Source organism: Cryptomeria japonica, chromosome 6 (genome assembly GCF_030272615.1).
Source record: "Cryptomeria japonica chromosome 6, Sugi_1.0, whole genome shotgun sequence".
Lineage (NCBI taxonomy): Eukaryota > Viridiplantae > Streptophyta > Pinopsida > Cupressales > Cupressaceae > Cryptomeria > Cryptomeria japonica.
The window spans coordinates 181,444,089-181,470,172 of record NC_081410.1 but is presented as its reverse complement, the minus strand read 5'-3'; the positions used below and the strand labels follow the sequence as shown (position 1 = coordinate 181,470,172).

The following is a 26,084-nucleotide window of genomic DNA, read 5'->3' as shown; positions in this document are numbered from 1 at the left end:
AATCTAGCGCTATGGGCATATCGAACTAGCATTCGGACCCCTACAAGTGCAACTCCTTATTCATTGGTCTATGGTGCAGAAGCTATCTTGCCTATTGAGGTCGAGATACCATCCTTACGAGTTTCATTGCACAATCTCATCGATGATGAAGCATATAGAGTATCCCATCTTCAGGACTTAGAGTTACTTGATGAGAAGCTACAAGCTGCATACAATCATCTCAAAGCCTATCAGCAGCGCATGAGCAAAAGCTACAATCACCGAGTTAGATCTCGTACATTTGAGGTAGGTGATCTTGTTCTTCGAGAGAATCCTTGCAACCAACCAAATCGAGAACATCAAGGCAAGTTTGAATCAAACTGGCTGGGCCCATATGTTGTCACTGTTGTATTCAGGTCCGGGGCATATCAGTTGGCTACTTCAGAAGGAGAACCGCTTGCAGATCCAATCAATAGCATGCACCTCAAAAGGTTTTATACCTAAGGTGTATAGAGCATCAAGCTCCCCTAAATATCAGAAAAATACCAAAAACATTCAGAAAATGTCCTGAAGAAAATACAAAAACATTCAAAAAGTAAAGAAAATCATGCATCCAAACGGTGAACAACCACTCCGGTGGCACCTTGGGTAAGTGCGATGGTGAAAACCTAGCAAACAGGTGCCACTCGTAAAAGGCAATGGCTCCAGTATCTTTCAGGCTCGTTGCGATCACATTCATGCACACACACATCCATCCATCTCACCCATGGCTTGTTATTTGATCTGCAATTAAGAAAGTATTCCCTGCATCTAGCATACCACCTTTTTCATAGTCAGGTCTAAAACTGGGGGCAATGCCCTTCTCCTAGTGATGGAAGTAGATTCTACATTGTCTTATGGGTCATTACGCTCTTCATTCGAGAAAATCATCAAAATACCAAAAACATTCAAAAATGACTCTCAAAATACCAAAAACATTCAAACATCATTCCACAAAATCCAAAAACATCAAAAAATCATCAAAAATCACACAAAAACATGGCAACACCTTGTACAGATTTATCCGATCAGATACAAAATAAACATTGACAACTACTCACACACTGACCATTTACCAAATCAAACCAACACAATCAACATCAACAATCCAAACTGTCTTTAAAACAAGGATGCATCCTTCCTTACCAAACCAAAGACAAGATGACATTTTCTTTGACAAGAAAATTCTGTTAGGCTATCAAATACTTGGTTGATTTGTGAGTACAATCGTTTGTTTATTTGTATCTGGATCTTTCAGCATTGTTATATCATTTGCACATTATTTCCGATGAAGTTCTGGGGCATGTACTAATGGTGTCTACTTGGGAAGTTCACTAAGCTACGTGATCTTATGCCAAAATGCAGTCATAGATCACTACGGCTTGCTGACTATAGCGTATACCTTGACCATATGGACATGAACCATTACCAAGGATCCTTATTCTTTATTCTTTATGTATATATACTGTTTGGCTACAGGTACAATGCTCATCCTTTGATTCCTCTTCCTCCAAATTGGATAAAGGTTTTATTTTCTTATTATGGTATGTACTTGTCTCAGGATCTGATCAACCTAAGATCAAGGAGGATGATCCAAGTCATGCACGAAAGGAGATAATCCTTGTCTATTCCGCAAGCAATACTCTGGTCGACTTGACCCTTATATCAAGTCGTTTGTATTCACTTGCTATATTAAAATCCATGAAAGAAATACTCAGGTCATCTTGAATCATTGTGTCAAGATGCTTGTATTCTCTTCCAACATTTTAAAGCTCAATGATGAAAATAGAGCACTATGGATCGTCATTTCATCTCATCTGTTTATATCTTGCATTCTGTTGCATATCACCCATTCATTCATTCATATGTAGGCTTTTACATGCAAAAATGATTAATAAAAGCTGGTCTTGGATACAATCACGACCGAGTACTCTGATACATCATCAATGCATCATGCAAAGTCTTAAAAAAAAAAAAAAACCTTGCATTCTTCATGATCATATCATCATTACATTTAGGTGCATCTTGCATTAAGTCCATTCATGCCATTTTTAAACATAAACATTGCATATAGTTCATTATTGACATTAGTTTCAGTAAAATCATTTTCATCATTGCATCAATCATCAATAATTAGATCCATTCATGGGATTAAATTGTCTTTGATTGTATTAAATCATTTAAAAAGCATGCATTTCATATCAATTATCCATTATCATTTTATTAAACTTTTCATCATTTACCATTTGCATTCATTTCTTTATAGTTAAAAGATGCATTCATTACTAAGTATCTTATAATGTTCATTTTAGGATTCATTCACATTGCATTTATTATCATTACATTAAGGTGCAGTTATTATCCCCATTAGTTATCGTATCATCCCATTATCATTTGTACTTACAAACATATTTAAAACGCATTTAGAATCATAAAATCCATTTGTTTACACAACATTGGTTCATACCATCTAATATATTCATTTTTACGTATGCATTCATTTTAATATTATCATATAAACACTTGTACTTTACATTTGTTTATCCATCTGCATTCATTTAAATATCATCATATAAACATTTGCACTTAAACATTTGTTTATCCATATTACATTCATCTAAAACACATCTAGATGCATATTTATACATACATATCATTCATTCAAAACCATTGCATTAACATTATCTCATCATTGCATCACAATAGGAAACATCATAAAATCCTGTTCATACATCAAAGCATAAGCATATATCATCATAGCATTCCATACATAAAGCATTACATCGCAAATCAAATACATCATAAACATCTCAACCTGCATTCATATGTCAGTATCTCACATCATAACTCATCATAAAAACATAAATCAATAAACCTATCATCCTGCATTCATATGTCAGTATCTCACATCATCACCTCATCATAAAAACATGCATAAAAGAAACATCTCATCAAATGCATACATGTCCACATATACATCTAAGCAATAAATCATAAACATGCATAAACATCCATACATAATCACATGCATATCATCACAATATGGGATCTCCTCATATATATCAACTCATATATCAGAGTACAATGAAGTCTACAAAATCGGCTACCAAAGAGCCATCCAAGATACAGTCCATAAATAGACAAAGATACAATACATATATGCAAAGATGCTCTCTCAGATGCCACTCTGGCCAGATGCTATACCTGCCCCACCCCTACCTACTCCACCACTGGTACTGGCACCACCTAATCCATCTCTCCATGGAGGCCTCATCGAACCCCCACTCCCTCCTGCATCCCCTGATCTCTCCTGCCGTAGAGGACCCATCACACCTCCACTGCTCTGCATCCTCTGTGATCGCTCAGATCTGGCCTGTCGCATCTGTCAGTAACTGAGAGCTCGCTGGCTAATCGGTACCACCTGCTCATATAACCCTCGCCAGTACTCTATCTCCGCCTGAGTTCACCGCATCTCCCTCATAATCTCCCCTGAAGGCCCCTGTGCACCAGTCCGCACTCTCTCTTGCAACTCCGCCAATCTCTCCACCACCGTATCTCTCTCCCGCAGCACCACTGTCAGCTTTGACTCATGTGCAAATAGCTGCACATCCCTAGCTGCTACCTCCGCCTCTAATCTCTCCACTCGGGTCTGCAAATAACCTATCATGTGATCCCGCAGATCCCCAGTAGCTCCCTCCCCCATGTCCATGGTTGCTGCACCTGTCTCACCCCCTCCACTAGGTCCCTCACCTGCACCACCCTCTCCTGCACCTATATCCATCGGGATCTCTCTCTCCATCCCCCTCCCACTCAGCTGCACTCCTCCATGCATCAAGGGTCCCTGTGATATCTGCAGCGGTAATCCACCTCTCCCTCTCCGCTGTCTCGGCATCCCCAAACCTCCTCCACCTCCTCCACCACCTCCTCCACCTCCTCCTCCATCTCCTCCTCCTCCAACTCCTCCTCCTCAGCCTCCTGCTCTCCGTCCTCGTCCCCTCTCATCCTCGAACGCTGGGATCGGCTCAGCTGGGTCTGATATCCGTAGAATTGGGTGCGCCACCCGATACTGTGTATACTCTACTGTAACCCCTGCATCCACGACCCTCGATCATAAGTCCCATGGCCTCGCCTGCAGTGTCCGGAACTCTGCCAGTGCCTGATCATACAGTAGCACTGGACCCCATGCATACCGCTCTCGGATCACTCGTGCATACTCCCCTGATCCGCTAGCAGTCCCTACTGCCATCCAAACTGCCTCATCACCCGTCCCAGCACCTGTCTCTCCACATGATAAGAGGTCCTCCCAATGAGGAATCGGGTCATGAAGCAATACAGTAGTGCCTCCGCATCATCCTCCCATGGCTCACACTCCAAGTATGGCCGCCAGATCACTGCATCCAGGTCATCCAATGCCCGCCGCCACCACTCTAACTTTCCCAAGTGGGGCTAACTCATCATACCACTATACATAAACATATAGGGCTGGTCCATGGCTCGAAATCTGAGACTCACCGGTCGAGTCACTGGTAAGTGCTCCCATGCCCACACATGCAGCAGCGTCATGCCCACTACAAGAGAACCTCTCCCCCGGTACACTACCTCGTGTAGCTCCTGGTACATGTGCGCTAACATGCACGACCCCCAGGCATATCGGGTCCCCTCAATCACCATCATCTCTATCACCTGTCCCCATCCGACCACCAATCCATGTGAACGCCTGTCTGGACACAGAAGTCCTCCCACGATCCTTGACAAAACTACTAGAAGGGGCTCATATAGTGCCGCTATATCCTCCCATGCGATCGAGCCATCATCAATGTATACATCCTCATCAAAAATCCTCTGACAAGACACTGTCCCCCAAGATCGATCATATGTCACCATCTCACCCCGAATCGGAATCCGGAGGATACGCCACACATCCTCCAATGTCACCGTCATCTCTCCCTAAGCTAGATGGAACGTGCACGTCTCACTGTGCCATCGCTCTGCTAATGCTGTGATCAGGTCGTGATTCATCCGAATCACGGGCATATGCATCACCTCATAGAGCCCAGTAGCCACAATACAGTCTATCTCTATCTGTGTCAACCGATCTCGTAATCCCTGTGTCACGGGGTGGCGCTCGCGTAACTGTAACACGCGCAGATCCTCCTGCACATAGACATTCATCCAACCACCATCAGTTGTTTTGTTATCAAACTTTCTTAAGTTTAAACCTAGACTATCATCAGATACTTTGATCAAGTATCTTCGGGTCTCAACAGGTAAGCAATCATGGCCGTCTAGACTTCAACAGGCATTTATCCTAACAAATGACCTAAGTCTCATCGGGCTGCTATGGTTCAAAATAACTCCCACTTCACCTCGCCATTCATCAATCGTTAGGCATCAGGAAATTTATTTTGTCCAAAACTGGGGCATCTCGTTATCCTAAGGCAAAAGCGCTATTTCATCTACAATAGTGCTAGTTCTATACAACAGCGCTACAACAACCAACAATAGCGCTCAAAAAGCCCTACAATAGCGCTACAAAATCAGAAGCGCTAACACTGCTATACAATAGCGCTATTCCGAGTCAATAGCGCTCAATTAACCCTACGATAGCGCTACTTGGACACAAGCGCTAAAACTTGCATACACTAGCGCTAATGCATACAACCGCGCTCAAACTAACCTTCAATAGCGCTATTGCGGCACAATAGCGCTAATTCATGGAGCAAAAGCGCTAAAACCATAGTTCTAGTGCTCTTGCTCCAACTTGACTTTGACTCAGCTAAAAACCTATCAAAAATGCATAAAAAGTCAGTTTTCGAATTTGCGTACCGCTGGTCTGTAGTCGGCTGGGCGCTGGAACCGGCGGACTCGCTCAAATCGGTGCTCGGTAATCGGAAACGGCATCGTAGCTCCTCCTTGCTCCTCCAAATGTCACTGTCAGAGCTCTAGTTTTCAACTGGTCGCGGTCACAAATGATCCTATTTTCACCCCTTTCCTCCCATTTATACCCCCCGCCGTCACCGTAACTTCGCCCCGCTCATCGCCGTGGTCCCCGTGAACTTCCCGAGCCTCCCATTTCTCCATGTTTCCCCCGATTTCTTCTATTTTTCACCCGTATACCTAACTTCTTCTCTTCTATCACCCTGCCAATTTTCATTCTTTTTCGAGAGATCGCCCGATTTTTCGAAATTTTTCGGCCCATCTCTCAAGGGGGCATACCACCCATTAAAATTACATTTTATGGGGCATTTCTTCACACCAGTTTTTTTTCTTTCTTTGAAACGATGCGATAAACTGCACCGTCTCAAAGAGGGGCAAATGTAGTCACATAAATCTGTCCATTTTAATTAAATGAATATTTAGTATTTATTTGGTTAAAAATCCACTAGCCATCAGTTAATTAAATTAATATTTAATTAATTCGTCTCCAAACATTCTTCTATTAATTAAATAAATTATTCAATTTATTTTAATTAATTCATTAAATCCAATTCCAATCAATTAAATAAATAAAATCAATTTATTTAATTAAATCCCTTTTCCTCTTTTAAATAAATTAAATAAAACATTTATTTAAATCATTATCCCCACCCCACTTGCATTTTCCTACAAATGCAACTTGCACACATTTTGAAATAAATGAATTTTTATTTTAAATAAAATCCTATTTTCCCTCACCCACCAAATCCACTTGCAAAAATCTAATCCCCTTCTAGATTCTTCTAACCCCTTCCCAATTAGCCTAATCCACCTCCTAAATATTGTCACATTCCTAAGCAAAATGAAGTCACTTCTCAAAAACCCCAAAGTCTTTGATAACCATTAAAGGCTTTCAACCTTCAACCACTTAATTCCTCAAAGTCTTTGATAACCATTGAAGGCTTCCAACTTTCAACCACTTAATCCCCAAAGTCTCCAATAACCATTAATGGTTAATTCAACCCTCCCACATGGTTAAAACATTTGTTTTGACTCAACCTCTACACAACCCAAGGGTCTCATCAAGCCGTCAATGCTTTGACCATCATTATCTCTTAATCATTTGCACAAAGGTTTATCCTTGGATTAATTCCTAATTCTGTGGGTAATCCTAATTTAGGCTTGACTCTTAGCCTTTAGATAACCATGAGGTCTTCTCAGGCCTTTAATGCCTCCAACCTCTTCTTTCAACCCAACCCTATGTTGACACTTGTCACCATTTCATTGGTGCCAATTATGCACATGGATTCCCAACTTTCAAACTTGGCCCTTGATTAAACCTTTCAATCCTGGCCATCCATTGCTCCATTTTTCCTATAAATAGAGCCCATTCCTTCATAATCCGGATCCTAAAAACTTGTAAGCATTTAGACTATAGCCATTTTAGAGAGCATTTAGCATAGCATAACTAAATCTTGTCTTTTTGGTTAAAATATATCATTTTAGCATAAAAATAGCTTTTCATTTCATGTTTGGAGCTATACTACAATCTCAATCCTCCATAAGCATCCATAGTGCAAAAAGCTGCTGAGAGCTACACTATTTTGGAACTTGGAGAGGAGAGGAACAAGGGAGAAAGGAGCTAATATCATGCTAAGAGATAGTTGGAGATATCTCATTGTCTTTGCTTCTTTAGTTAGATATATTAGCATGTTTTTAGTGTCTCCTTTGGAATGCCTTCATATGTTTTGGTTTTTGATTGATTAACTCTAACGTCTTGTGTGTTTTGTGTTGTTTGATCATAAACTAACATTGTGTCATTTAGGAGGGCATCATTGATTATAGTTCAATGCTTTAAACATCTGAAACTAAATTCATTATTGCTCATCTAGACTTGTGCACCTTTGCACTTACTTGACACACCATAAAAAAATCCTCATACAACTCATACAGTCCATTACAATCCTCCAAAAGATATCTTCCTTTATATGTCATCTGCTCAAATAAAATACATTAATCTGGTTGGCCTCATTAGATGTAACATTTAGAATATAAATCATCGACCCAAAAAAAATCTCCAAAGCAATGTGAAAGTGAAATGGGATGTGTGAATCATCAAACCATATTGGTATGCCTTCCTAACAATCCTAAATCATTGCCTTCAACTCCGCACGCAACTACACAAACCAAAAACACTCAAGTCGACTCTAAATGATAGAACCGATAGTGGAACCAAGTTATTAAACATACCCAAAATGCAGTACGGACCTCCTCAACTCCTGTGGATACACAAAATGACTTCACCTATCACTAACAATACAACATCAAATAACCGCAACACCAAAAACATCAAAAAGTCGAGGAATGCAAAGCATTCCTACAAACAGGTACATTATCACTATAGAACTGACATGTAGATTAACACTAAGTCAACTACAGATCAAATGAGTATATGAAACCTTGGATATAAAATTATTTTTTATCCACCAAAATCATAATACAATCACAATCAAAGATGAATCAATGTGGCACAATGTAGACTAGAAAATTGAATCTAGTCTGATGGACTATTCACCAAAATAGTCACACTTAACCAAAATTTGTTGTTGACATACAAATACATCTTCAATTATATGGAAGTCATAAGATAATAATATATACCATCTAAACAAATATCCACTAATATCCATACATCAATATGAACCCATGAGTGGCCACCTGATATAGGACCAATGATCATATACTTCTAGACCTTGGTTGACATCAATGACAACAAGTTTGATATCAATGACAACATAAAAACATATTTGCAACAAGGTATGTATAGAGAGAGGGAGAGGGAAGAAAGATAAAATTAGAGATAAAAGGGGAGATGTAGGAGGGAAGGAGAGATATGTAGAAAAATAGAGGAATGGAGAGGTATGTATATATATATATATATATATATATAGAGAGAGAGAGAGAGAGAGAGAGAGGTATAAATCTCGAGGGAGACAAAAAGAGTGAGATAAAGAGAAATAGAGAGGGAGGGAGGGAGGGAGCAAGAGAGAAGAGGGGAGAGATGGAGATATGTGTAGATAAATAGATTTAATGAGGGAGGGATGTAGAGGTATGTAGAGAGAGGGAGAGGGGAGATAGAGGTAAGTACAAAGGGAAAAGGTTGAGAGTGAGATAAGTAGAGAGGGAGCATTGGGTGGGACAAAGAGAAAGGAAGAGAGAGAGAGAGAGAGAGAGAGAGAGAGAGAGAGAGAGAGAGAGAGAGAGGTATGTAGAGAAGTAGAGGTAGGAAGGGAATGAGAGGAGGTATGTAGGGAGAGGGAGAGAGTAGATAGAGATAAGTAGAGAGAGGGAAGAAGAGAGAGTGTGAATCGCTTTGATGTGTCAACCATCTTTGTAACTGCTCTTCTCTCCTTTCTAATCTCTTCTCTACACTGTGATCTCTAAAAGTGATGGATGCAATTGAGGAGATCCTTCCCCCAAGTTCCTATATATAGGAATTGTAACCCAAATTGATCGTGGTAACCCTTTGTGGTCTCTGTGGTCCCCCGTGACCTCTTTTAACCCCATTCTTTACCAAACTAGTCTCATTTATATTGCTTTTTACCCAACCTATCCTTCTCTTCTTATTGAGAGATTGTTTGAAGCTTTTTTTAATCTTTCGCCCAATCTCTCAAGGGGGCATACAATCATCCTTACTGGGGTAAAATAGTGTATTGATTAATTTTTATTCTTTGAAACAATGCAATAAACTACATTTTCTCAAAGAGATGCAAAATGTAGACACCTAAAATTGTCCTTTAATTAAATATTAAATATTTATTATTTATTTAATTATTTTATCCTAATGCCTTCTATTAATCAAATAAATATTTTATTTTATTAATTTATTAGCCTTAGATTTCACTTTTAATTTAAAAAAATATTAATTTATTTAATTAATTCAATAAGCCTCTTCTTTCTAGTTTAAATAAATATTTATTATTTATTTATTCCTCCCAGCTCTTTCCTAAATTAAATAAATGTTTTATTTATTTAATTTATGCAAGCCCTTTCCTCTATTAATCAAACAAATACTTGCATTTAATTAATTCATTCATTTATCTTTTTCTTCTTATCCACATGACAACTCATCTCCCTAAATTACATTTCAACCTCTTAATAGTAACCCTTCATTTCAATTTAACCTCATAATCCTATTCACCCTTATCTTTTACCTTTTGCCTCTTAATCCCCTCCCTCCATCTTTACCTACCCTTCAATCTTGTTGATTCTCTTTCATATGTGATCTTGGCCATTCATAATCCCACCTCTTAATCTATACCCTCCATTTTGAGGATGATCTCTATAAAAGAGGCTTCTTCCTCTCATTTTCAATAACATGTCTTGAGCATAGTTACATTCTACCAAAATCACTTCAGCAATACATCTTCACAACCATATTTATTCTTCCTTGAGCTCTTGTGCAAGTGCATACAAATCTGATAGCACTATCATCAAATGCAAGATCATGGAGGATACGAGAACAATGGAGACAAGCCTCTATTGCATGTAAAGTTATATTTGCTTATCTTATGTTATTTGCATGCATTTGTAGATCTAGCTATTGATTTTTGTTCAATTAGTTTGTAAATCTAGGGTTTAGTGGCTAGCTTAGTTAGGGTATACAAATAGGATTCAAAATCAACATAAACATCTATACATCACTATTGTCTTCAATGGTGTTCTCTTGTAGTGTGTCAAATTATGTGTTTTTTTATCAGGACTCGATTGTATAATTGTTTGGTTAAATGCATTAACCCATAACTCATTAGTAATGATTTGCAAGGACCTACCTCTTATTATCATGAATGGTTCACTTGACATTCATTACATATAGGTTGTGCTCACATTCATAGGGTGAAGCATTAGGAGTTCCTAGGAGGTCACCCATAACAATAATTGGCCAACTCAAGCACACTTAACCAAAGAGTTTCCCCTAATATCAAACCTACTTAGCTTTCTACCATATGAACCATTCATTATAGAGCTCATGAGCTCATTAATTCATTTATTTCCTACTTAATATTTATAGTAGTTGAACTTTTAGGGTAATGCTCCTTTTACTACCAATAAAATGCATCCTTTATGGGGGTTCAATGACTTGTACTCCTCATATGCAAGGCTATAAAAGGTTCTCTAAGATGCAACCTAGATAGGATCATTCTCCTCCCAATAGGCTTCAATCTCCTTAAAAGTTAAGATAAGTCATTGAATGGTATGTTCTAATTATTTGATTTAGCTAGTCTCCTTGTATATAGTCTATAAAGGAGACCCATTGTACATTGAACTTGTGGAGAACGACATTCTTGATCGATCTAGTTGGGATCCCATCCTTGAATATTGCTCCTTTTGATGTTTATGGAGGATTAAAACATGATGGTGATCTTGTTGTCTTCTATAATGACTTCTTGTTAATATGGTGTCAATTTTATACATAAATTCATGATTTTATTAATTTTTAGTTGCATGCTTTTACGTATGAAATTTTAAAGACATGATTAGTTCATATATTTTTCACTTAAACTTCAAGTCTAAAAATCTCTCTCAAAAATATTATTTCACATTAAAAAAAAAAAGTAAAAATGATGAAAAATAAAAATGTTGTCATATCTTCAATTGTATAATGTCTTATCAATATTGTCATCATTATTTTGTCAAACACAAATATTACACCTCTTAATAGTACTAAAACTCATTATATTTTATTTATCAATAATTTATGTTCCATATTGTATTTTGAGCATCATGTCCTCTACAGACTTGATTCTTGGGCTATTAGTGATGTTTTGTTGTTCAAATTAGTTGTTGGGTGTGATTTGCTTCCATCCACTTATTTTATTGTATAGCTTCAACTTTTAATATAGTTTAATATAAAACAACTATTTACCTCCTTTCTCAAAAAATCTATACCCCAAAAGTGTAAAGACATTTTCTTTTAAAAAATGTTGATGAAGAAAGGACAATTAGAATCTATACATAACTATGTGGGTGGCTACAAGAAGTTGAGTCCCACTTTTGGGCAAAAAGTGGAAGTGTTTTCTCTGTTTTTTAAATTTATAATCGATTGATGTCAAAATTTGATGTACTTAGAGATTGAATCTCAAAAAACTTTAGTAATAGAAAATGTAGTGCTCGAAATCTACTTTTCAAATATGTAATTTATTTTAATACACACATGGTATAAATTAATTTTTAGTAGGTATGTTTAAAAACCAATTTTTCAAAATGTATGTTTCAAGACCATACCACACATATGTATGACCACCCTTTTTTGATGCAAATAAATGAATTTTTTCAAATCCTTCTGGGAAATGATACCTAAGACACCAAATATTAATGAGAATATTTTTTCTTATTTTTTTATTAAATTTTTTTTTTTAATTAATTTTTAACTGACAATAAAGTATATTTTCAAAACATCGGGTGTACGACCACCATAATTTAATGAAAATTTCATATTTTTCAATTTTTTTTTTTTTAATATCCACAATAATTGTATTTAGATTGATGTCATATAATTTATTTTTCTAAAATCTTTTTAAAAAAAAGTTATTAAAGTTTTACTGAACCTCAGTAGTTTAGATTTAGGTACCACTTTTGATTAATAAATAATATAAAAAATTGTAAAAATAATCTTATCACTATGAAATTTACATTTCTGAAATCAAGACACTGAAAAATATAATGGGTTTTCGTTTCATCAAAAAATTCAATCAGGAAGGCCCTCAAAAAATTAGGCCAAGGTGGAAATCTGATGTTGTTTCACCTTAGCCATTTTTTTGGAGGTCCAAGCATAGGCTTGGTGGGACCAAGCCTATCCTGAAGTAGAAAAAAAGGCTAAGGGTTGTTTCCCATCCCTAATTTTAACAAACGGGCGCTCGTTTCGCTTTGTACCGTTGAAAGCGAAACGGGCACCTATTTCATTAAATAACGTGCGCCCATTTCCCAAAAGATCCGTTGGGCTAGAATCTGGCCCACAAGCACAAATCCCAATCATTGATTTTTCAATCATTGCCTAACAGGTATGATCTGCAAAGAGAATGTTTTGATTAATCATTCTTTTTTTTTGGTCTTATTGTCGATTTGGTAAGGAGATCGATTCGAATTCAAATTTTGGTGCAGCCATGGGATCATGTCCACGTAGGAAGAGGCAAAGGAAGGTTCTGACAGCTGAGGAGATTGCAGCAAATAGGGAGGAAGAAATACGTCAATGAGAGAGAAGAGAAAGAATTAGACAAGGAGCTTCAACTTCCACAATCGTTTCAGAAGAGGAGAACATCAATGAGACCATAAAAGTTGACGAAGGAAACACTATAGAACCATTTAATTTAGGTGCATCTTCTAATCCATTATTGGATACATGTATGTCTTCACAGCCCTATGTTTTTTCTCATGAAGAAATTGGTGATTTAGTAGAAGCGGATTACTTATTAAATCAAACGCGAATTGAAAATCAAACCCCAAATGAAATTAGAACTCAAGTTGAAACTGAAATTGAAACCAAATTTGAAAGTCCAAATGAAATTGAAAATCCACCTGAACTGAAACCAATAATGTGGATGTAGACATGGAAACACCAATTGAAAATGAAACATGTTTGAATGATAATCAAACAAATGAAAATTTTGAAATTAAAAGTGATGTACTAGACAACCTTCCTGGCTTGGTTTCATGGAGACAGATTAGGACACATGCAAATAGATTGTTTAGACATTTTTTTTATAATAAGAAATTTGGGTTTAAATGTCAATTAATGGTACAACTAATTAAAATGACTAAAATGTGAAAAATGATGAAGAAGTTGGGCTTTTATGTCAAACCCAAGAAGAAGGATGAGTCTTTAAAACAAGTTGTATTGACTGTTGCTAGCGCCTTTGATACATTCGAAAAGAAAAGTCGTTCTAAAGATAAATATGTGGCACGACGGGCAAGAACAACAACTTTAGTAAGACAAACAACTTCTGATAAAAGAATGATGAGTAACATAAGTGGATATCTTAATATTCATCATAAAACTTTTTCAAGAGCTGTAAAAAGAAGAGTTAACTTTGAAAGTGATTCGGCAAACAATTTGTGGACTTTTAGTGGTAGACCACCAAGGTCTGATATGAAACTTACTGGTAAAGTCAAAACTTTGATCAAAAAATTCTGGCACGATAATACAAGAGTATCACCTAATGTTAGAGATGTTCTTAAATTAAGAGTTGGGTCAAAAATTTGTGATCCACATCCAAAACACCTATCGGACATGACTCAAACTGAATAGTACAAAAAAAATTTGGATGATAAGGTGTTGGCTATTAGAATTTGTCAAAGGTCTTTTGAAAAGTGTAAACCTTGGTATGTTCGAATTAACAAGGAAAGAGTCACATGTCGTTGCAAAACTCATGTTCAATTTCTCTACCATTATGATGTATTTCGTTATATACATGTTACCATGCATAGTAATGGAATGTTCCAAGAATGTGGTATAAATATACCACCTGAAAATATAAAGGAGTTTATATCAAGTTTGTTTTGCAACCCACCAAATGAGAAAAAATTTCTTTTCAACGCATGTGTTTCCAGTGTATGTGATATATGTGGCAATCTTACATTGTTGGATGAATGTTTGCATGAAAATATTTCAAATTATTTTGGACAACAATTAGTTGATGTTAAAATATTTAAAACTGTTGAGTATCCACTGAAGGATGGAAAGGTTGGAAGACTGTGCGATCTAATCACTGAAAAAGTTAGTGTTCATGCATTTATGAATGAATTTAAGAGTAAGATCGTACTTAAATATGTTAAACACTCTCAAAATGCTAGATAGCTCGATGGTCAATTTTGAATATGTAAGGATATATTTCAGGTTGGTAGTATACTTTCGGTCATTGACTTTGCAGAGAACTACACACTTGCACCACAAGATGAGGTCCAATCACAATACTACAATTCAATGCAAGTATCGATTTTTGTCCATATTGTCTATAGGCATGCACCAGATAGTACAGAAGAGGATCATAAAATTTTGAGAGAGTACCATTTCTATATGAGTGATAATAAATTGCACTCATCTGAGTTTGTCCAGTATTGCTTCAAGACCTTTTTTGAGAATTTGAGGGAGAGAGAAATTCAGATGACACAACATCTAATATAGTCAGATAATTGCACAGGGCAATTCAAGAATGCTAGAATGTTTTATTGGTTGAGTAGGATTCATAAGAAAACTAGTATCGAACACATGTGGAGTTTTTTTGAGGATGGACACGGGAAAGGAGAACATGATGGTTTCAGTGCATGTGTTAAGAGAGCCCTTTACAAAGAGCCACTCAAATTCGAGGAAAAGGATAAATTTAAAAATGTAAGTGCAATTGTGGATTGGTGTAGTGCAACTTTATCCACAAGATCAAGTCAGAACTCTACAATTAGACGTTTCTTCTGGCTAGTTAAAGAGGAGAATATCCTTCCAAGATATGATTATGATACAATCAATGGGTCAGCTAGATGGCATTCATTTAAGAGTTCTAATTCTAACACTTGGACTATATGGACTAGAGAGCTTGCATGTTTTTGTCAATTTTGTGTTGCAGGTGAATGGGAAGAATGCAAGAATATGGAATGGGTCAAAGAATGGCAACACAAATCCTTTACACCTACTGAGACACAATATCAAGATGTTAGAAGAAATGAAGACGCGGATCATGCATTTGCATCAAAAGATTATGATTGTGTTTCAGACCTCATACAACCTAGTAATTTAATTCAATTTCTTGTATATAACTTAAAATTATATATTTTTATGTATTGTCATATAATTTATGATTGTATTTGAATTATAAATTCTAACAAGTTTTATTTCTACATGTACTTAAAAAAAATTCTAGGACATGTGTATGTTGTTGTTGCACCTGAGGATAATGATGAGCAGGTTAAGTATTGGCTAGCTAGATATGTAGAACCTAAGAAAAAGTTGATATGTGATCAAGTAGATGATGATGGTTTTCAGTATCTAGTTGGGTCTGTTGTGGTAGTTGGCATATGGCTACACAAATACTTAACAAGAAGGAATGACTTACCAACTTATGAAGACTACCAATCAGAAAAGAAGATTATACACTATTCTCATTTGGTGGTGGCAACAAACATCAAATTAGAAAGATACAAAGGTAGATCTACTAATAAGGTATTGTGGACACTTTCAGTAGAAGAGCATGAGGCAATCATAGACGCATTGTAGAAGAGAGAGTATGCAGATGGTACATTAGGTTGAATCAAATTTATATGCATGTAAGTTTGTGTTAATTGTGTGAACTCTTTTATATTTAATTATGATAATTGTTTTTCTTTGTCCCTTTAACATTGTATTTGTCTACATTTGATACAATTTTGGTTTCATAAACAACATTGTATTAGTTATCTTCTTCCTAATGTTATTTTGTGCACATTGTAATTGTGTTACAATCATTCTATTTTTTTATGGTATATTTATTTTATCGTAATCTCTTCATAGATTAACTGTAAGTTCTTGATTTTATTATTATTTTAAGAATAGGATGTTATTGTAAATCAGGATAATTATTTTATTCAATTATAAACTATTGCACTATAAGATGATCAATCACAATGTTAAAATATAAAGTCATAAATAGATCATATATAATCACTAGAGGGCACCAAATCACATAACAACATCACATATATAATCACTAGAGGGCATCAAATCACATAACAAGACCTGATATCATAATATCAAGGAAATGACATAATAAAAAGTCCTATATATAATCACATAACAATTCCTGATGACATAATAACAAGTCCTAAAAAAATAATAACAAGGAAATGACATTAAAACAAGTCCAAATAACATAATAACAAGTCCCAGGATATCATAAAAAGTCCATAATACAATAACATGACATGATCTAAAATATATAATCTAAGAACTCTCGTCCATCTCATCTACAGTCCTCTTCACTCCACGTGAAGGTGGCTGAGATGAATCATCCTGCTACACGTGGTCCTGAGATGCACCATCATGTGTGTGTGCAGTATCAGTGTCTCCACCGTCCTGTACATTATTAAAAGATTTTACATGAGAAGAAGATTTAACATGAGAAGAATTTACTTGCATAATTCACTTATAAAGTAATTAAATACTAAAAATCTAAAATAAATTACCATACGACTATGCTCTACAATGCCCTCATTGGTACGTGGAGGTCCACTATCATGAACAAGAAAAGTGGTTGTAGTCAAGTCCTATAAAAAAAACATTGTACATCACTTTTGATAATCCCTATAAAAGATAGGTACATGTTGGGATTTGCATGAAGATTGCATTAATGATATGTTATGTTGTTATTGATGTCAATTGAATCGGTAATGATGTTGTTGATATTGTTGATATTGTCTTGTAACCGGTAGGAAGAGCTTTGTGAAGGTTATTGTAAACCAATATGTAAGTTTGTGAGTTGAACCGATAATCGGAGTAAAAGGTTAAACCCTTTCTATGTTATGTAACCGATAAACCCTATCGGTTGTTTTTGTTAAACCCTAACCGATTAAGGTTGTTGAATTGGTTATGTTGATTCATGATCTCATATTGAGCGGTAATGATGGTGACATGTAAGGTCATTGTATGAAGACAAGTTCAAAATATTTTGGCGCGTTTGTTTGTCTAGGGAATGAACAAAATGTATTGCATCCAATGCAAAAAGTGTGATGAGTTACTAAGCTCGATGAAGCGGTAATCAAGGAGCAGTTGAGGTTTTCTTGATTGATGTGTAGAGATTGCTATGAAATCCAACGGTCATGCTTGTATCGACTTGTTTGTAATCTCGATGAAAGGATTAGATTTTTGTTGTGTTGCCGACCTGATTGATTTGTATTTAAGGTTGATGAAGTTGTTTTGTTGAGTGTTGGAAAGAGTTGGCAGAAATCAGTTGAGTGTGTGATTGTCGAACTGGAGAATGAGTCTGCAGTTTGAGTAAAGGCAAATAGAAGCTTAAATGGATCTGATCAAGCAAATGTAGTGCTATTTAGACAGATCAAGAAACTCTTGTTGTTTTCTAACAATTACAACAAAATGGAAATCCCCTAACCGAGTAAGCTCTAACAAGCTTGGTTACTTATTAAATCCTCTAACAAGGTGGTTCATTAGATTGGATTTTCAAATCCTCTATTGAGGTTACTCCTTACAGGGTATTTGCTTCTAATAAGGCATTTGTAGTCAATCCCTTAACTGGGTGATTCCTAACAGGATCAGTTCTTAACAGGACTTTTGTAAAAGTTTTAACAGGCTTGGCTTCTAACAGGGCAAACTTCAGAAGAGTTCAGATATTATCTTGTGAGTCTCATCTCACCGTGGTTTTTACCTATTTGGGGTTTCCACATATAAATACTTGTGTCATGTGGTGAATGTTTTTGTGGTTATGATCTTATTGTGATTTGATTAACTATTTCTGATAAGGCATGGTAACTGGAAGCATTGAGGAGTGAAGTATTGACATATGATAAAGCTTTTGGATGTTTACTGTTAAGTTGTTGTAATAGTCAACCAGTATTCTTATGAGTATTGATCTTGACAGTGGTATTTCATTGATAAGATTACTTTGCATGTTTGAGTTTGAGTTGAGGAGAGTTTGTATCACTTTTTCTAGTTACTGATTCACCCCCCCCCCCCTCTCAGTAATCTACCGGATACTTATTCTTTCATCATACCATCAATTGGTATCAGAGCATCTCAGGTCCTCTAAGGTCTAAGCCTAACAGCTTGAGGAAAAGATCTGCTAGATCATGATGAAGAAGCAAGGTCCAAAGTTCAACAAAGAAAACTATAGGATATGGAGCAACAAAATGAAAATTTACATCAAGAGTCTGGGAAGTCAATATTGGGATCATATAGATACTAAGTATATTGCACCTACTGGAATTCTGACTGATGATCAGAAGAAAGAACAACAAGAAAATCATCAAGCATTGGAGGCTATTATTAGTTCCATGTTTGATGCTAAATATGTAGATGTTCATGGTCATGAAACTGCATATGAAGTATGGAAAAAACTTGAAGAGATTTATAGCGGTGATGAACATGTTAAGATTGTTAAAGAAGAAAGTCTAAGAGGAAAGTTTGATGACATGAGGATGTTTGAAGGTGAGAATATCTAGCAATATGGTCAAAGGATAAAAGAGATATGCGGTGAAATTAAGAGTGCAGGAGGGAAAGTGGAAGATGCCACAGTAATCAGTAAGGTACTAAGAACCCTGCGACCGGTCTATGCTATTCGAGTTGCAGCTATTCAAGAGCTGAAGTCCACTGAGAAAACTAAGGTAACTCTTGACTCCATCATTGGAAAGCTTACTGCTTTTGAACTAAATGGTTATGATGGTAGTGTACAGAAATCTAAGTCTGCATTTAGAGCTTATGTTTCTAACCCATCTATGAGAAAAAGTAGAGATACTAGTCATGGCTATGAATCTAGATCCAGCAGAGATGTTGATGATGAAGATAATTTAGTGGAGCTTGAAGCATTATTGGCAAAGCGGTTTCCTATTGGCACTGGTAAATACAGAGGTAAATTACCTTTAAAATGTTTTGCATGCAACAAGATTGGTCACATAGTGGCTAAGTGTCCTAATGGTGAAAATGAACACAAGAGAGATAAATTCAAGAAGTATAAGGGTAAAGGCAAAAGAGATTGTCTTATTGCTATTGATAGTGGTATCACTGATGAAGAATCTAATGATGATGCTAGTGAAGATATTGTGTTTGTAGCTATTAAGGAAGAGATGTCAAACCAAAAGGCATTAGTATCCAGGATGGATAACTTTGATGATTGGATCATTGATAGTGGTTGTTCACATCATATGACTGGTGATCGGAGCAAATTTCTTTCCTTGAAAGAATTTGATGGTAGTGTTGTTATATTTGGCAATGACTCACCCTGCATGGTTAAAGGTAAAGGAATACTTCTCTTAATGGGAAGAGCAGTGCAGATGATGTCTACTGGGTTGAAGGACTCAAGCACAATCTTTTGAGTGTGGCACAACTTAATGACAAAGGATACCCACTGGAGTTTAAAAATGGTATGTGCAAAATCTTTGATAACAAAAGTGAATTGATTGCAACCGGGAAACAAACTAAAGGTAACCTGTTCAATCTCAATTCTAAAGTTAGCAATTGTTTTATTGCAAAAATAGATGATAGCTAGCTTTGGCATAGGAGATTTTTTTATATAAACTTTGATAACATTGTTAAAGTGAGCAAGTCCAAGACAGTGAGAGGTTTGCCTCAATTAGACAAACTGGTTAATGCTCTTTCCAAAGAATGTCAGTTAGGAAAGATGACTTTTTCAACTTTCAAAGCAAATCCTTCTTAGCGGAGCACTTGCTAGATTTGGTTCATATAGATCTTTGTGGACCAATAAGAACAAAAAGCATTCAAGGTGACAGATATTTTATGATTCTCACTAATGATTACTCAAGGATGATGTGGGTCACATTCTTGAAGGATAAGACTGAAGCTTTTGGTAAGTTCAAGGCATTCAGGGCCTTAGCAGAGAAAGAGAGCGGTAAGAAGATAAAATGTCTAAGGACAGATCAAGGCGGTGAATTTACTTCTGAGGAATTCACTTGGTACAGTGAAGAGGATTGTATCAAATGGCAGCTTTCTGCACCAAGGACACCACAGCAGAATGGTATCGCAAAAAGGAACAATCAGTCAATTGTTGAAGCTGCTAGGACAATGTTGATATAAGGAGGTGTAGTGAAAACCTTTTGGAGAGAATTTGTCCGCACAGCTGTCTACACAATGAACTGGATTCTGGTAAAGAGAGGTAAGGAAAAGACTCCTTATGAATATTGGCATGGAAGATCGCTTGATGTTAGCTATTTTAAGATATTTGGAAGAAAATTTTTTATTAAGAGAGGTGATTACATTAGCAAATTTGAGGCTAAGAGTGATGAAGGCATATTTCTTGGCTATTCCACCAAGAGTAAGGCCTACAAATGTTTTAACAACCGGACACAGGGAATTGTTGAGAGTATTGATGTTCGAGTGGATGAATTTCCTGAAGTCTTAGAAGGAACCAGTTCAAAGAAAAAGGATGAAGATCTTGCATTTTGTTTTTGGAGCCAGAAACTGTGAAATTTGAAACCGGCAAAGCAAATTCTGATGCACCAGTTCAACCGGAATAGATAAATTCAGAAGAAGATGATGACAATGAAGAAGTTGAACCTGAAGATAATGATCATGTTATTCCTAGATATGTGAGACTAAATCACAATCCTGAGCAGATTATTGGAGATAAGGATGCTGGAGTACTAACCAGAAGAAGAATTTGAGAGAATTCTTGCATGATCTCCACCATTGAACCAAGAAGTGCTAAGGAGGCATTTGGTGATGATCATTGGGTTAAAGCTATGGAGGAGGAATTTGATCAAATTGAGAAGAACAACACTTGGACCCTAGTACCTGAACCGGTAAGTAAGAATGTTATAGGTACTAAAAGGGTATACAGGAATAAATTGAATGAAGATGGTGTTGTAGTTTGCAACAAGGCAAGATTAGTCTGCAAGGGTTATGCACAAGAAGAAGGAGAAGATTATAGAGAAACTTTTGCACCAGTAGCAAGACTAGAAGGTGTCAGAACTTTACTTGCATTTGCAACCCATAAAAAGTTCAAGGTATATCAAATGGATGTTAAGTCTACATTTTTGAATGGGATATTAGAAGAAGAGGTATACATAGAGCAGCCAGATGGTTATGCTTTGACTGATAAAAAAGACATGGTATGCAGATTGCATAAGGCTTTATATGGATTAAAGAAGGCACCCAGAGCATGGTATGAAAGGCTTCATACACATCTAATGAAGATAGGCTTTCTAAGAACCAATGATGATATTAACATATATCTCAAGTCTGAAGGAGATGAAATACTGGTCAGTGAAGTATTTGTTGATGATATTATATTTGGAGGTAATGATGTCATGAGTAACAGTTTTGCAGATGAAATGAAAAATGAGTTTGAAATGTCTTTGGTAGGGGAAATAAAAAAATTTATAGGTTTGCAGATACAACAAATGAAGAATGGTATTTTCATTACACAGTCTAAGTATGTGAAAGAGGTTTTGAAGACATTTGGCATGAGTGAATGTAAACTAGTTGGGACACCAATGGTTACAAGTTATAAGTTGTCCAAGGAAGATGAATCTAATTCTGTTGATGAGAAGGAATACAGGTCAATGATTGGAAAATTGCACTATGTTGTTCACAGCAGACCGGACATAGCCCATGTGGTTGGCATAGTTGCTAGATTCCAGAAGAATCCTAAGGAGACACACCTGATAGCAACCAAGAGAATCTTTAGATACCTAAAAGGTACTATTGACAATGGATTATGGTATCCATATAGGGGAAACTTTGATTTGAAGGCATACACATATGTTGATTGGGCAAGAAATGTTGATGACCGGAAAAGCACAACTGGTGGAGCATTTTTTTTTGGAGGAAGGCTTGTTTCATGGAGTAGTAAAAAGCAGAGTTGCACTTCACAATCTACTACTGAAGCTGAGTATGTTGCATCTTATATGAATTGCACACAGGCTATTTGGATGAGGCACATTTTGGAATGTTTTAAGATGAAGATTTCAGAACCTATAAAGATTTTATGTGATAACACAAGTGCCATAAATATTTCCAAGAATCCTGTTTTGCGCGCACAAACCAAGCACTTTGAATTGAAGTATCATTTCTTGAGAGAAAAAATTCAGAGCAAATATGTTATCTTAGAGCATGTTTCTACCAAAGAGTGGCTTGCAGATATTTTTACCAAACCCCTGCCTAGGACTATTTTTGAGTATCTTAGAAGTCAGTTAGGGGTTGTCCCTCTTCATGAAGTTAGTTGAACATGATGTTGACTGCATCAGTCCCTGAAACACTTGCAAAATTTTACAAGGGTTGATGTAGAAGTGGATGTATTCCATAGGGGAGCATCAAGTTGCAATATGTTGTTGATGCACAGTGAGACTTCACATTCCATGTTTTACTTTCAATTTGGCATTGTTGTCAAATGGGGAGAAGAATTATGTGATTATGGCAATGAAAACTAGTGACAGACTGAAGACAGAGAGAGCATGTGAATACTTGGTAATGTAAACGAGGATTCCTATTCACAATCACAGCAGCACAGCAATGGTGTTGATATTTTGTATTGCCATCAATGCCAAAGGGGGAGATTGTTGGCATTTGCATGAAGATTGCATTAATGATGTTATGTTGTCATTGATGTCAATTGAATCGGTAATGATGTTGCTGATATTGTTGTTATTGTTGATATTGTCTTATAACCGATAGGAAGAGCTTTGTGAAGGTTATTGTAAACTGGTATGTAAGTTTGTGAGTTGAACCGGTAATCGGAGTAAAAGGTTAAACCCTTTCTACATTATGTAGTCGGTAAACCCTACCAGTTATTTTTGTTAAACCCTAACCGATTAAGGTTGTTGAATTGGTTATGTTGGTTTATGATCTAATGTTGAGCGGTAATGATGATGACACATAAGGTCATTGTATGAAGACAAGTTCAAAATGTTTTGGTGTGTTTGTTTGTCTAGGGAATGAACAAAATGTATTGCATCTAATGCAAAATGCGTGATGAGTTACTGAGCTCGATGAAGCTGTAATCAAGGAGCGGTTGAGGTTTTCTTGATTGATGTGTAGAGATTGCTATGAAATCCAATGGTCATTCTTGTACCAACTTGTTTGTAATCTCAATGAAAGGATTAGATTTTCTTTTGTGTTACCGACCTAATTGATTTGTATTTAAGGTCGATGAAGTTGTTTTGTTGAGTATTGGCAAGAGTTGGCAGAAATCAGTTGAATGTGTAATTGCCGAACCAGAGAATGAGTCTGTAGTTTGAGTAAAGGCAGATAGAATCTTAAATGGATCTGATCAAGCAAATGTAGTGCTATTCAGACAGATCAAGAAACTCCTGTTGTTTTCTAACAATTACAGCAAAAATGAAATCCCCTAACCGGGTAAGCTCTAACAAGTTTGGTTACTTATTAAATCCTCTAACAAGGTGGTCCATTAGATTGGATTTTCAAATTCTCTACTGAGGTTACTCTTTACAAGGCATTTGCTTCTAACAAGGCATTTGTAGTCAATCCCTTAACTGGGTGATTCCTAATAGGATCAGTTCTTAACAAGACTTTTGTAAAAGCTTTAACAGGCTTGGCTCCTAACAGGGCGAACTTCAGAAGAGTTCACATATTATCTTGTGAGTCTCATCTCACCGTGGTTTTCACCTATTTGGGTTTTCCACATATAAATACTTATGTCATGTGGTGAATGTTTTTGTGGTTATGATCTTATTGTGATTTGATTAACTATTTATGATAAGGCATGGTAACCAGAAGCATTGAAGAGTGAATTATTGACATATGATAAAGCATTTGGATATTTACAATTTAAATGTTGTTTACTGTTAAGTTGTTGTAACAGTCAACCGGTATTCTTATGAGTATTGATTTTGACAGTGGTATTTCATTGATAAGATTACTTTGCATGTTTGAGTTTGAGTTGAGGAGAGTTTGTATCACTTTTTCTAGTTACTGATTCACCCCCCCTCTCAGTAATCTACCGGATACTTATTCTTTCATCATACTATCAATACATAGTATAAACAAATTAGAAATTATTTTTCTAATCATCACCACAAATGACAATGTCGACGGTTGCATCTGGCTCAATCCCATAGCGATACCAATACTGGTAGTGGTATCGACCTTAACAACATATATAAAGCATGAATCAACTTGTATGTATACATAAATTATAAAATATATATATAGACTACAATTTTATCGCAGAAAAGCATACATATGATGTGCCATGTGCAAGCAAAGTAACTGATGGGTGAAGGCGTACATGTGATGCGCCATCAAACAATCCATAAGCCTACAATTGCAAAAAATAACTAACATGAATCAGAGTTGTACATAAATTAGTAAGCATATAAACACTTCAAATTAATGGATGAAAAACATACTAGTGTTATATGAGGCTGAGCCTCAGCGGTCGACGAGTCATGTGAAGAACTACCCACCTCGGTGCTACACGAAGCACCCTACAAAATTGAAAAAAATATCATACAGATCATTACATTAAAAATTGTATGTTTTATTTTAAATGTACATATCAATACAATGTATCTAGATGAAAGTGCATACCGTAAATGGGGCACCGATATCTCTAGGTATCGAGGTAACATGATGTCGGTCCCTAAATGATGTGGTATGATCCATCCTCTATTCAGAAAATTGACTCATGTTATGGTTCATATGTGTGTATATAAGGAATTAAATATTGCACTGTAAATTATATAAATAAATTTGTACCTCTGTAGGTTGATCATCGTCTGCCCATAGGAGATCAGCATATGAAGAGATAGCATCAGAATGTGTAGCCTCCTTGGCATCATCATAACCACCATGGGAAGCATCAGCGTCATCAAAATCACCATCTCCTCCAGGGGAAGCCTCACTCTATGGACCCGTACATACATTTCCGCAGCTCGTGCAAACATGTGCTAAGTTGGGGGCAGCCCTCACCTTGTGCACCTATTGTACCAAATTGCTCGACAGGGCACTCAATGAAACAAGAGTAGAATCCACTGCTCGATGATGGTTAGGTGTTGGAACAACTGGTGCAAGGAGAGGAACCAAGGGATCATCGCTCACATGGTTTCTAACTCTGTTGCTCAATTTGGCCCTCGGCCTATCCTGGGACATGCCTCTCCTGACCCCCTGAAATGATCTAATATCAAAGTAATTGGTTTTTTTACCCAATTCAAATTCGGCCCACATTTTTTTCAAAAAATACATGGGAACCTCGTGATTGGAGTGTGGTGGATAGTCAAAGACCATCCACCATCGCCCCCAAAAGTGTCTAGCTATGCTTGGGTGCCTACACCATCAAATTGAGATCTGTAGCTTCTTCGGATCTATCTCTTCACCCATCTTAGGGTTCGCAAAATATTGTTTCAAATCCATTTTTGTTATTTTTAATTCATTGACTTGTTTGTATGATAGGCCATCCGTATAAAAAGCACGCAATCCCTCCCTC

General features: G+C 36.5%; 1 protein-coding gene across 1 annotated transcript in view; it reads right to left on the bottom strand.

Annotated features, from left to right (window-relative positions):
- The window catches only part of LOC131077638 (photosystem II protein D1-like), a 114,607-nt gene extending 88,857 nt beyond the window's left edge, over positions 1-25,750 (bottom strand). The window contains exons 1-2 of the mRNA XM_059221996.1: positions 25,589-25,750; positions 25,358-25,504 (exon numbers count right to left, since the gene is read on the bottom strand). Of these exons, the coding sequence (XP_059077979.1) occupies positions 25,358-25,504; positions 25,589-25,750 (309 nt within the window). The remainder of the gene's footprint in view (positions 1-25,357; positions 25,505-25,588) is intronic.
- Positions 25,751-26,084: the final 334 nt, after the last annotated feature.